Here is a 12,016-nt window from a genome sequence, read left to right as displayed (position 1 = left end):
TCCAGAGTAAACATCTGCAGAGGCAAAACAGTTAATAGTGACTATAATCATATAGGAGAAAACAGAAAAGAGAATGACTTAATGCTATCATTTTGTTTAATAAAAGCTACAACTAAAAAGATATTGAGAACAGGATTAGACTAAATTCAAAGAAAGTAAAGGTCAAGGAAATTTTCCATCAAGAGGCAGCTTTTAAGGAGGCTCAGATTCCTGTAGTTTTCATCACCAAAGGATTCAGATTACCCCAGAACCCACCTGGTAACTGCCCTCTGGTACAGAGTTAATGCAGATCTATCTATTCATTGGCACTTGAGCCAACTGGATACATACTTAGATCCTATTTTAATCTTCTTGGTTAGAGTTTAAAGGTTTTGGAAATAAAAAGCTTGAGTTCTGAATCAAACTGTTTCAATAGATGTCTTTTAAAAACATATTAAGTTTGATAAGAAATTTATTAATAAATTAACATCTGGATTTAATTTGGTCCAGAGCTAAAAAAAATTGTATAGTTCATTTTTGGTTTTGTTTGGTCCTATTTAAATCCCTATTTATAATTCAATTCAGTAAGCTTTTATTAAGCATAACCTATGTGCCACGCACTGTACTAGAGGTTAGGGATCTGATACAGAAAGATAGATAGATACATGCATACATCCATAGATAGATAGATGATAGGTAGAAAGGCAAATATAAATATTTACAAAATATACACAAAGTAAATACAAGCTATCTAAAAAGCACAGAGGAGGTAAAGCATACTACAAAAAGGGAAAATGCTTTAAATTCTGAAAGATCACCTGAAAACTTTGAATAAAGGTCACTTCAAAGAAGTTTCTTCTCTCTAATGTAATGTAATGTAAACAGTAAAAAAAAAAAACCCACCAGTTTTTAAAGTCTCAACATTTCTCAAGTTCAGAGTCACAATATTTGAGGTACAAAACTATATCTCCATGATGAACAGATCGTTAATTCCACCATTTTAGTTACTTCACTCCAATGGACATCATTCTGATGGCCAGACAATGAAAGCTCCCTCCTCTTCTCCCTTGTGCCTGACTCTAACTGCCTTTGCCTTCTTTATAAGTGTCCACTGCCAATGGACCAATACTGAAGACATGGAGGTTTAAAATTTCCCATCTGCCTCCCTGATACATTTTTTGGTGAGTAGCAAGTGACCTGCAGCCCACCATACGTCATAAACTGGTTCCATCTGCCTCTTGTTCAGCCTGTGCTAGCTGAGGCATGCAGAAAAGCAATCAAGCAATAGAAAAGATCCACTCAGGTCACTCTGTGATAACATATAGACATACTTACATACACACACACACACACACACACACGCACGCACGTACAGGACATATCTTCCTATCACTGTGAGAAACAAATTCATTTTCCTTTGACAAAGCAAAAACATTTCTCGTGGGATTGGTTCACAAAGCTTGATTTCTAGCTTATTCTTTCCACTCTGATGCCTGTGCTATAAAAAGTAAAAAACAAATATCTACACATACACACATACATTTTGCCCCTTCCCCTAAGAAGATACAGGACTATACTTATCCTTTATCCTAATCTAGATTCAAACCACACACATACATCATGATTTAATGCGTCTATTTAATTAGAAAAATTTCCAATAATAAGCTGTTTAAACCTTCAAATAATGGCAGTGTCCAAAGGATACATAGCCGACTCATTATATGATGTATGGTAGTGAGGCTTTTGACCTTGGAGATAAATGTTTTTAGCTTCAACTTCAAAAGACCATCTACTAAGGCACAAAGGAATGATCTGCATTACCAATGAAATCATGGATGCTTGAAGTACTGCAGTAATTTTCAATATGTTTATTCAATTCATTTTTTAAAAAGTATGTATTGAGTGCCAAATACATACAGCAGAGTCTCAATTATTAAGAATAATGATTCCTGGAAAGTGGTTGCATTATTTAAATTTTCATTGTATATTTTCGTTGCATTGGTACCAATGACCATATTTTACATTTAATTTTATATCTAATAGTGCATATTTGAATAATGTGACTACTTCATGGAGTTAATTATTTATACTAATTGGAACCTAGCTTTAAATTATATCCCAGTGATTACATTATGAATAAAGAATGTTTCCTGCCCTCAAGGAGATTATAGTAAAAAAATAACAGTAGAAGCATGATAAACAACTTCAGAGAAATATACACAAAACAGTGGAAATTCAAAAGGAAGAAAGTAGTTCTAGCTTGGGAGGAGTTCAATCAGGGGAAACTTCAGAGTAGAGGTAGAGATGAAGCTGGACACCAAAGGGCTGATTTGGATAGGCAGTAAAGGTGGTAAAGTGGATACTACAAAGGAAAAGAATAGTTGGAGAAATGACTTGGGGAAGGAAACCTCAAGGAGTGTTTGGGAATAGCAAGAGTTTAGTTTACACTGAATAGGCTATGTAAAAGAGTTGGAGAACAATAATGGCCTTTGAGGCTTACAATGTGCACTGTATTAAAGGTAGTATAAATGAATGATAGAGTCAGAAAGCTAGCAATTACAGCCAATAGGATTGAAAAACTCATTGGTCTCTCTCCTGTACTAGAGTTGCCTGTAACTTGGATATATTAACAGTTTCTATTGCCTGTGATTGGAAATTATTCACTATACACTATATTCAGAGTCAAAGGAACTTCGTACAGAGCATTAACATGATAACAAATTGGTGCTCCCAAATAGCTTTCTTTTTCTTTCTATTACTATATCCATCTCGTCTCTGAGCATCCCATTATGGGAAGGAGGAAGTTGAAACTATCCTCACCATCAAGCTACCTAAGGACAAGGCATGCATTATTCTGCTGGTGAGTATTCTGTTAGCATTCACATCACAGGGTCAACCATGTCTTAATCTATGACTCATATCATCTAATATTCAATTTAGTAAACACATATTAAGGGTTAGCTATGTATAAAGACACTGTTCACAATTATAAAAATACAAAGTCTGTGCCTTCAAGAGGTTAACAATCTAATAAGGAGGCTAAGCAAAGGAAATATGATTTCATCAGTGTGAGGATTTCCTATTATGGGGATTCCCTCCAATAGTGCTAATTCCAATCCATTTACAATGGAGTAGATAAGTCTTAGGGAGCAATAAAATAAGTTAAGTGCCAAGGTCAATCAACTAAAGAGCATCATAAGTTGGCTGTGAGCCCAGGCTTCTATGACTCCAAGCTAAGCACTCTAATCACTGACTCAAGCTGACTCAGAACATATACAATAGATACATGAATTAGCATGACCATTCTGAAAAATAATGGGATCCTAACCTGAAGCTTCCAAAAACAAAAGTGACTAATTCCAAAGGATGAGTACAGAGTTTCTAAACAGTCTTATTAGTGGCAAGAGCAAGTGAGGCAAAGAAACCCCACTTTCTACTGCTTCTTACCAGGATCCTCTAAAACCCTGGATTTTGTTGAAACCCCAAATTTGTTTGTGGAACTCCAAACTCTTGCCCAACCACTTCTTTCAGGATGGAGCAAGAACTCCTTTGAACTATACAGAACAGAATCCTGGCAACTCTCAGTTTTTTCTGAATCACATTTTCAAAGGACTCTCTGATTATCTCTTTTTTTCAACATGTAGATATATGATTGAAGTTGCAATTATACACTGACAGAGACCTGGGACAACACTTGGAACATGTTTCATATTGTTATTTGCTCTCAATGTGGGAGGAAGGATAACAAAAACATTCATTCCAAGACTGTTAGGGCTAGAGGAGAACCTGAGAGATTTCCTGAGTATCTGAGGACCAAAAGTTACACATCATATTAAGGTCACAAGGCTAGTAGGGATGAGAAGCACAGGCTCCTGAATTTCAGTTGTGCTGTTCTTAATCCACAGCAGCACACATCCTGCTTGTCATGATTCATTTGCCAGACATCTTAGCTATACTAGTTTTCCTGTTCTACTGTGATTTTCAGGTTACCATAATTTTGTATGTAAGAATAATATGTCATTCCTTAAATGAATTTCAAAACCTCAGTATAATCACATATAAGCTTTGGCTCATAGAGAGCATTCATCTATCTAAACTAGTTGAAAATCTCATTATAATGCATGACTTTAAAAACACAGTGAGACAACATTTAACAAAATTCCTCTGTAAAATGTGTATGCTTTGTATGTACAGAATGATGCCAGACTTTAACCAAGTCCTAAGCAATTGTGATCCTGAATTAAATTCCATGAGAACTGTATATAGGAACAGCCGGAGAACCTGGGTTCAAATCCTTTTTCTAATACCTATCTGTTATAACCTTATGTAATCACCTAACAACCCTAAACCCTAATTTTCTCATCTATAAAATGAAAAGGTTGGACTAGAGGGCCCTGCCATACCTACTAAGTCTAAATCTGTGATGCTACTACAAGATGTAGGATCAGAGATTTAGAAGTAGAATAAAATTATGTGCCCAATCAGTTAATTTTATCAAGGAAGAAACTGAGAGCAAGAATTAAACGATTTTCCCAAAGCCACACAGTTAATAAATGGCAGGGGCAAAATTTGAATCCATTTCCTCTGGTCCAATGGAAAACATTCTTTCTTCTACATCATAATGATTCTTCTTCAAAGGACTGTGTCAGAAATGATCAGCAGGATGCTCTCAGAAAAACCCAGAAAGACTTTCACAAGTTGATACAAAGTGAAATGCACTGTATGCAAAGTAGCAGCAGCACTGTTAACATGAACAGTTGTAAAGGACTTAGCTATTCTCAGACATACAGTGATCTAAGACAACTCTGAAGGATTTATGATGAAAAATGCTACCTATATCTTTTGTTGGATGGTGTCTGAATATAGATTGAAACTTTATTTTTCTTGAAAGTAGGTTTTTTTGTCTATTTTTTTTTCTTACAACAGGACTGTTTTGCATGACTACCCATGTTAACCCACATTGAATTGTTTACATTTTCAATGGGGGATGGCAAAAAGAGAGGGGAAAAGGGAAAGAATCTAAAACTCAAAGTTTTAAAAACGCATATTAAAAATTGTTTTCACTTGTACCTGGGGAAAAATAAAATATTCAATTAAAATGAATAATTTTAAAAAGTAAGTAAATCAAAGGTTTATATCTGTGAATAAATGAGAACAAGGCACCTGGATAAACAGCAAGTCATTTCAACAAGCATCTCAGTGCTTGGTCTATGTCACAGCTTCTTAAATAGTGAGTTTTGCAACATCAAATGGAGACCCATAACTGAATGTGGAGGTCATATAATTATGATTTACTATCAGAAAATGTTTTAATTGTACAACTATTTTATATACCTATCTGTCTAGAGTCATGTAAAAATTTCTTGAGCAAAAAGAGGTCGCAAATAGAAAAAGTTTAAGAAACCTCACTTTATATGATTCCAAACAACCAAAGACATGACACATGTGTTTTCCTCATTTTTTATTTCTCATCTATAAACACAGCTTTCTCATACTCCCCTTCTTATCCTGCTCCCCAAGCAAGCAGAGCATTTAAAGGCATGTTGAGTAGGCTGATACTGAGATGGTAACTGATTAAAAAAAAATAACAAACTGCAGTATCTGTGTCTCAAAAACAATCCATAATTTGCAGAGTCTCAAGATTCATTTCCTGCTGAGATGAAGAGCCACTTTTAAAGAAGGAATCTGCCCATTCTTGCTTTACAATAGACCACCTTCAGCCATACTATGGTTTGTCATTACTTTTAAAACAGACTTTAATAATAATGCCATTGAATAAATGCATTTCTTACCTTTCTGGTAAGTGGCACTTCAATGGGGACAGGAACAACTTCAGCCAGTAAGCAGCCATAAAAGGCAACCATGAAAGCAGCAGGGTCATTGTTAGGAAATACCAGTGCTACCTGAAAGAGAAAAACAGAACCTGGAACCCAGTAGGAGAAAGGTCGTTCCTAAAGATCTGCAGAGCACATCCCACTGCCTAAGATGCATGACCATAATAGATTAAGGAGAGACTTCAGATTTTCCCTTAAATCATAGCTCCATGGCTATGTAAGATCATATATCCATGGCTGACAAAAGCCAGGGACACTATAGAATCCAACACCTTCATTTGACAAATGAGGAAATTGAGGCATAGAGAGGTATGTGTCTGAGATCTTCATGACTCCAATTTACAGTGGCCAGAAGTTTTGTGGGCCATGTGTTTGACTCCTCCATAATATCCATGGTATCTCTCTGCTCTAATAATATAATTAAGAATATAGGAAATTTCTTTTCAACATGGATTTTATTAATAAGAATATCATGTGATATTTTTTATGTACCACTTCTTTACTTCTTACATGGAGTTATTTTCCTAAGTGTATTAAATCCATGATTAACATATACAGATTACATCTACATTACTTCCTTTTAAAATTTGGCCAATTTATGCAAAATAAAACTATCCTTTCTGAATGGGAGGAGGAATAGTTCCATTCTGTTGGTACTAGAGATTTCTTTTTCCAAGAAAGCAAAAGAAATTATATAAACATCAATTTGTCACTATTCCCAGAATATCTGGGAATATCTAGTATCATGTTCCAGAAGGTGAAACTGAGATAAGTAAAGTTGAATGTTTTGTTTGTTTGTTTTCCAAAATCAAATAAAAATCATTTGTTTGGTTTGGGTCACATTCTGGCTCTCAAATCGGTTTTCTATATAAGACGTTACTTGAATCAGGAAAATTTACCCAAAACTTCGAATCTCATTGTTTCAAAAAAGTTAAGGCAAATAATGCCACAAAAAGTAAGGAGACCTCCTAAGTTAAAGCCCCTGCAGTAATATGTAATTTTAAAAAATAAAATAAACTTTTCAAAAGATCTTAATAGGAACAAAAATTCATTATATTTTCTAAGAATGTTGAGACATATATGTGATTATTTAAAACAAATATTAACCAATATATAATTATATAACAATAATATAACTAATATACACTAGATACAGAGACTCTAATGATATATTTTAGGCTCATGAATTAAACTAAGAAAACTCTGAAATAGCATACTCCGAGCAAATTCTAAAATAAAAACAAGAAAATTCCCTGCACTATGGCCTAACCATCAAATATGAACATTCATGCCCCTTCCCCCATATTTCCATCCTGGATAGTATTAAATGGGAACACAGCTATGACAAAGAACATTTTAAGGAAAAAAGAATATATTTTCTAACTTTTAAATATATATAAAGACCCACTTAAATTCATGTTTTGTTGATGAAATATAAATTTATTATTTCATGGTCTGATAAAAGATTCTATGAGTTAAAAAAAACTTTCATACCAAAAATACTGATTTTTTTTGATATCACATTTTCTGATGTTTTGATATCACATTTTGTTGTAAAAGTAAAAAAGAGTAATATTATCTAAAGGTACAATGTAAAGCCTTTAAACAAAACACAGAATGTGTCATAAGACTTTCTGTATCATTTTGACAAAAAAGTAGTGTGGTTTAAAATATGTGTGTATACACACAAATTTATGGTAAGGAGATATGATTTCAAGTATATTATTTGACACTAGCACTCATGGGCAAATAGTCATCTAATCTCTCTTGAGTATCAATTTCTTCATTTATAAAATGTGGATGATAGTTTTTGTATTATAATCTTTTCAGGGACAATGTGCTGATTGGGGGAAGGGATGTTAACATCTTGGATTTTTAAAAGGACATCATAGAAGATGATCTAACACCCTTAAGAAGGATCAACTCAAAAATGACATGTTTTTATACTGTTCAAAAAGGTTAGAAACTATGATTGTGAAGTAGCTTTTCTTATTTTTTTAAATGCTAACATTTAAGCTACTTAGAAGCTTCGAACAGAATAGCACTTTAGCATGGCCTCCAAGTGGCTTGATAGGATGTTCTCATCACATAAAGCCTTTATATATTGGGTATTCATACAACATAAAGCATCATCTTTTGCCACTCTAAACATAGATGTCTAAGTTGTAACTCTGGCTGCCTTATTTAAAATCAAAACTGCAATTTTTCTTAGAGAAAGGAATTCTACATCTCATTCTCTTTAAGATTCCAACTTCTATCTAAATCATTAACAAACCCTGTGTTAATAGCAGAACTCATGGTGAGCTCAGAGTAGTAATCTAAGACATTTAGAGAAATGAGTAGACATCCAATTTTTATGAAACTGCAGCATCAGGAATTCACATCTCATTCCTCCTTTTAATCAAATCTATATTTCCTTGTTATTTTATAAAATACGCATTTGCCCTTGGATTCACTGATGAGACAGCTCAAAGCAAGCACATTTTCAACAAAAGACACATTAGAGTATAAAGGAGAGCAGACACCTGATTCTCAAGTTGTTTTTTGTTTTGGTTTGGTTTTTGGTCTGTTAGTTGGTGCCATGTAATCAGGAGTTCCTGAAAAGGTATCTGGACTAAAGATCCTACATTAGTATACCGCTTAGTTCACAAGTTCCTTCATTAATGACTATGCTTAGATAAATGAGAATGTTTTGTGAAAGTTGATATGATAAAGTGAATGATAAAGTGAATAGAGATGCTTAAGCAGCAATTAAATTTCAATTCAGAATTAAAGCTCTGGATTTGAAGGATGATCTCTTTACCCCAAAACTCCAAGTCCTTTCTAATTTACCTCTGATAACTTGCAGCAAATTGTGGAGAATAAAGGAATATAGATAGGTTTGGGCCCCAATTATTCTAGTTTACCAAGATTTCTTGACGTATCCTTGAGAAAGAATGAGCAAGGTGGCTAAATATATTTATAGATGAGAATTAGCTAGTATTTTAGTTAGTATGAATGTCCACTTACACTAAAATACTTCCTAACTGGTAATACTACCTTGGGAGAAAAAGCAATATCTTTTAAAGCTATTTTGTCAGTTATATGACTATAGCCCTGGGCTATAAGCATCAGAATCAGAGACTTTTGGAATTGGCAGGCACTTCAGTGGTCATCTGTAATGTTCCTTTTAAAGCCCAATGTCAACTCCCTAACAAAAAAAAAAAAAAAAAGAAAAAAGAAAGAGAAAAGAGAAAGAGAAAAAACAAAAAAAGTCATCCATAAAAATATAATTTATAAACATGTCAACTCCTGAACACTCATTATGCTGAGGGGGAAAAAAATCTTCATTTTTGGAAAAACTGACAAGATTTTTCATGAAAAGGGAGAATCCAGTTTGTTACAAGATCAGGCTTCTACCAAATGAGTATTCTAATTGGAAGTGCTTATTTAAGAAGCAGTCACACACAAGTGCCAGATGCTAGTCACGTGAACAGTTTTTCTATGGGTGAAAAAAAAAAAAAACCCTAAACAAACATTTAAAAAAAATCCAACCCATATTTCTCTCCACATTTTATTGTCACTTAATTTTCTGCTCTCCAAACCCTTACCCACATCTCAGTTCAATACATGCCAACTTAGTCTGCAATTACTATTCTCCAGGAATTCCCAGTATCTGGATGCCAAATTGCAAACAAACACATTTGAAAACTACCATACTATGACCATGTTCTCATTGTATTTCAATATCTGCATTCCCAACTTCAGTCAATTTGATGGAATATTCCATAAATGTACACACTTTACACTGACATTCCAGAGCTAGATTTCAAACTTAATTATTCTCAAATTAGAAGGATCCATAGTCCACCTAAGGACACTAGATTGAGAAATTATTTCAAAAGATCAATTGGTCCAAACTATTATCTTCCCCCTAAAGTGCAAATAAATCAATGTTTGGACCTCTATTGGTTTATGGGGCTCTGGAACTAGAAAGAAGATCAATTATAGTTCATTGCCTATCTTTGTTTCAAAAAGGGATGAGGATATCAAGGGATTTGGGTCCTCAAATTGTGTGTGTGTGTGTGTGTGTGTGTGTGTGTGTGTGTGTGTATTAACCTATAGACAAGTGGTCTCTAGCCAAGCTTCCTTCTCCTGTTAGCGTGACCCTGTGGCAATTATACTCTTCCCATGATATGATTACTAAATTAAGAGCTTCTGTAAAATGGTATGAATAACCTAAGTTCAGATCCCAGTACCATTGTTAATTCCCCCTTACTATATACTTTTAGGCAAATTAATTTTTTTTATATTTTCCATTGTTTTTCATCCTGGATAGTGGAATGAAAAGTATCATTTTCATTTACCCAGCAAGGTAATTAGGAGGATCAAATAAGCTAACATATGTGAAAGGGCTTTATAGAATATAAATTGCTTTATGATTTTAAAGCATTCCCACATAGAACTTTAGTGATGAAGAAGGAAAAGCAACTGTTTGTGGCAAAACACATTTGCCTCTATAACTAGTACTGATACACAATGCCAGGTTTAGATAGGAAATTTGTCTATTCTACATTCTGAGTGAGGCCATGAAAGTGTATACTGCACCTAAAAAGGGAGGAATTCTGGGATTTCAATAATTGTTTGGTATTTAATAAGACTTCCATGTAACACAGATAATTTACAGATCCCATAATGTAATGCTTACCCTGTCCCCAGGCCGCACCATAGGCTCTTGTTTTGTACCTAATTTATGTAGAATGTTGTAAGCAACTTTCATACTTCTTGTCCACAGTTTGCCTGTCAACAAAAATGACAAAGCCAAAAGTTATTGGACTGCTTCATGTTTCATCAAGAATGTACACTTTTCAGTTAAATCTATCCATATAAAGTTTGCAGGGAAAGTTCAAATGCATGGATTTTAAAGAACTGCTCTTTTTTTCAAACTACCCAAAAGTAAACTCAAAGAACAGAGATCAGAGTAAAGAACAGAGAAAAGGCAATTCACTGGAAGTAATGGATAATCTCTCACAAAACAGTTAATTAATCCTCAATTGTCCTAATATACTTCATGTGAGAAGAATGAGCAGGAGAAATATGAGTCTTTTAAAAATGAATTTTTGTTAGTAATTTTCTTTTAAAAAATCATAGAGAAACAAATCAACATTAGAAATTAGTCAGTATATTCAGAGGGGTAAGAAAAATATAGAAACCCCAAACTATTCTTCAAGAGACCAGTGGGCAAAAGGTATCATCAAACAGTACTCAAAAGACAAATCACACCTTACATGAAATTGGGAAAAATAAAGATACCATTAAGTTGGTGGGAAAAAAGAATCAATACATGAAAAACTGCTCCAAATCATTAACCAGAGATATTCAAATCAAAGCAACTGTGGTTTTGCCTCAAAACCAAAAAATGCCATAAAAGAAAAAAGGATGGGAACAATCTATATTTGGTGGCATTGTAGAGAGAAAGTCATACTAAGACACTGCTGATGGAATTGTCAATGTGGCCAAACACTCTGCAAAACAATCTGGAATTTTATCCTCAAATTACTAAAGTGTTTATATCCATGTTCTTTGATCCACAGATCTCATTGCTGGTCTTACACCTCAATGACATCAAAGTAAGAAAGAAGACTACAACAGACATCTAAATATTTAGAGAAACACTTTTACATTAGCAAAGAAAAGAAATAGAAACCAAGCAGATGTCCATCAATTAGAAATGGCTAAACAAATTGCATTACATGAATATGATCTATTGTCATAAGTAACTATGAATATAAAGAATAACCTAGGGAAGCATGGGAAGATTCTTATACAAAGGACAGTAAGCAGAATTTATATATATATATATATATATATGTATATATATACACACACATAATATATATATTTATGTATGTAATATATATTGTATGTATAGATTTATAGTGTATATATGTATATGTGTATACATATAAATATGAACATACATAAGCACAAAATGACAAAACAGTCCATCAAGAATCAAAAATGAATGCTGTATAATCATAATGGCCAAGCTTGGCATTAAAGACAAAAAATAAAGAAGTGGTAGACTCAGAAGAATTAGTACAATTATTCATGGCATTAAGGCAGTCACAATGATTGGAAACTTACTTGATTTTAAGTCTTATTTTACCCTGATACATAGAAAGCGAGTTAAGTCTGCAAGTAAAATGATTAATTCATACTAA

The 12,016-nt window shown here is 33.7% G+C and overlaps 1 protein-coding gene across 7 annotated transcripts in view; it reads right to left on the bottom strand.

Moving 5' to 3' along the window:
- DIP2C (disco interacting protein 2 homolog C) overlaps positions 1–12,016 on the bottom strand; it is a 593,021-nt gene that overhangs the window by 179,245 nt on the left and 401,760 nt on the right. For all 7 annotated transcript variants that reach the window (XM_052001629.1, XM_052001630.1, XM_052001631.1 and 4 more), the window contains 2 exons: positions 10,501–10,592; positions 5,772–5,882 (listed from right to left, as the gene is read on the bottom strand). In XM_052001629.1, coding sequence (XP_051857589.1) covers positions 5,772–5,882; positions 10,501–10,592 — 203 coding nt within the window. The remainder of the gene's footprint in view (positions 1–5,771; positions 5,883–10,500; positions 10,593–12,016) is intronic.

The sequence above is a fragment of the Antechinus flavipes genome, chromosome 5, assembly GCF_016432865.1.
Source record: "Antechinus flavipes isolate AdamAnt ecotype Samford, QLD, Australia chromosome 5, AdamAnt_v2, whole genome shotgun sequence".
Taxonomy (NCBI): domain Eukaryota; kingdom Metazoa; phylum Chordata; class Mammalia; order Dasyuromorphia; family Dasyuridae; genus Antechinus; species Antechinus flavipes.
This window is presented reverse-complemented; position numbering and strand designations above follow the sequence as displayed.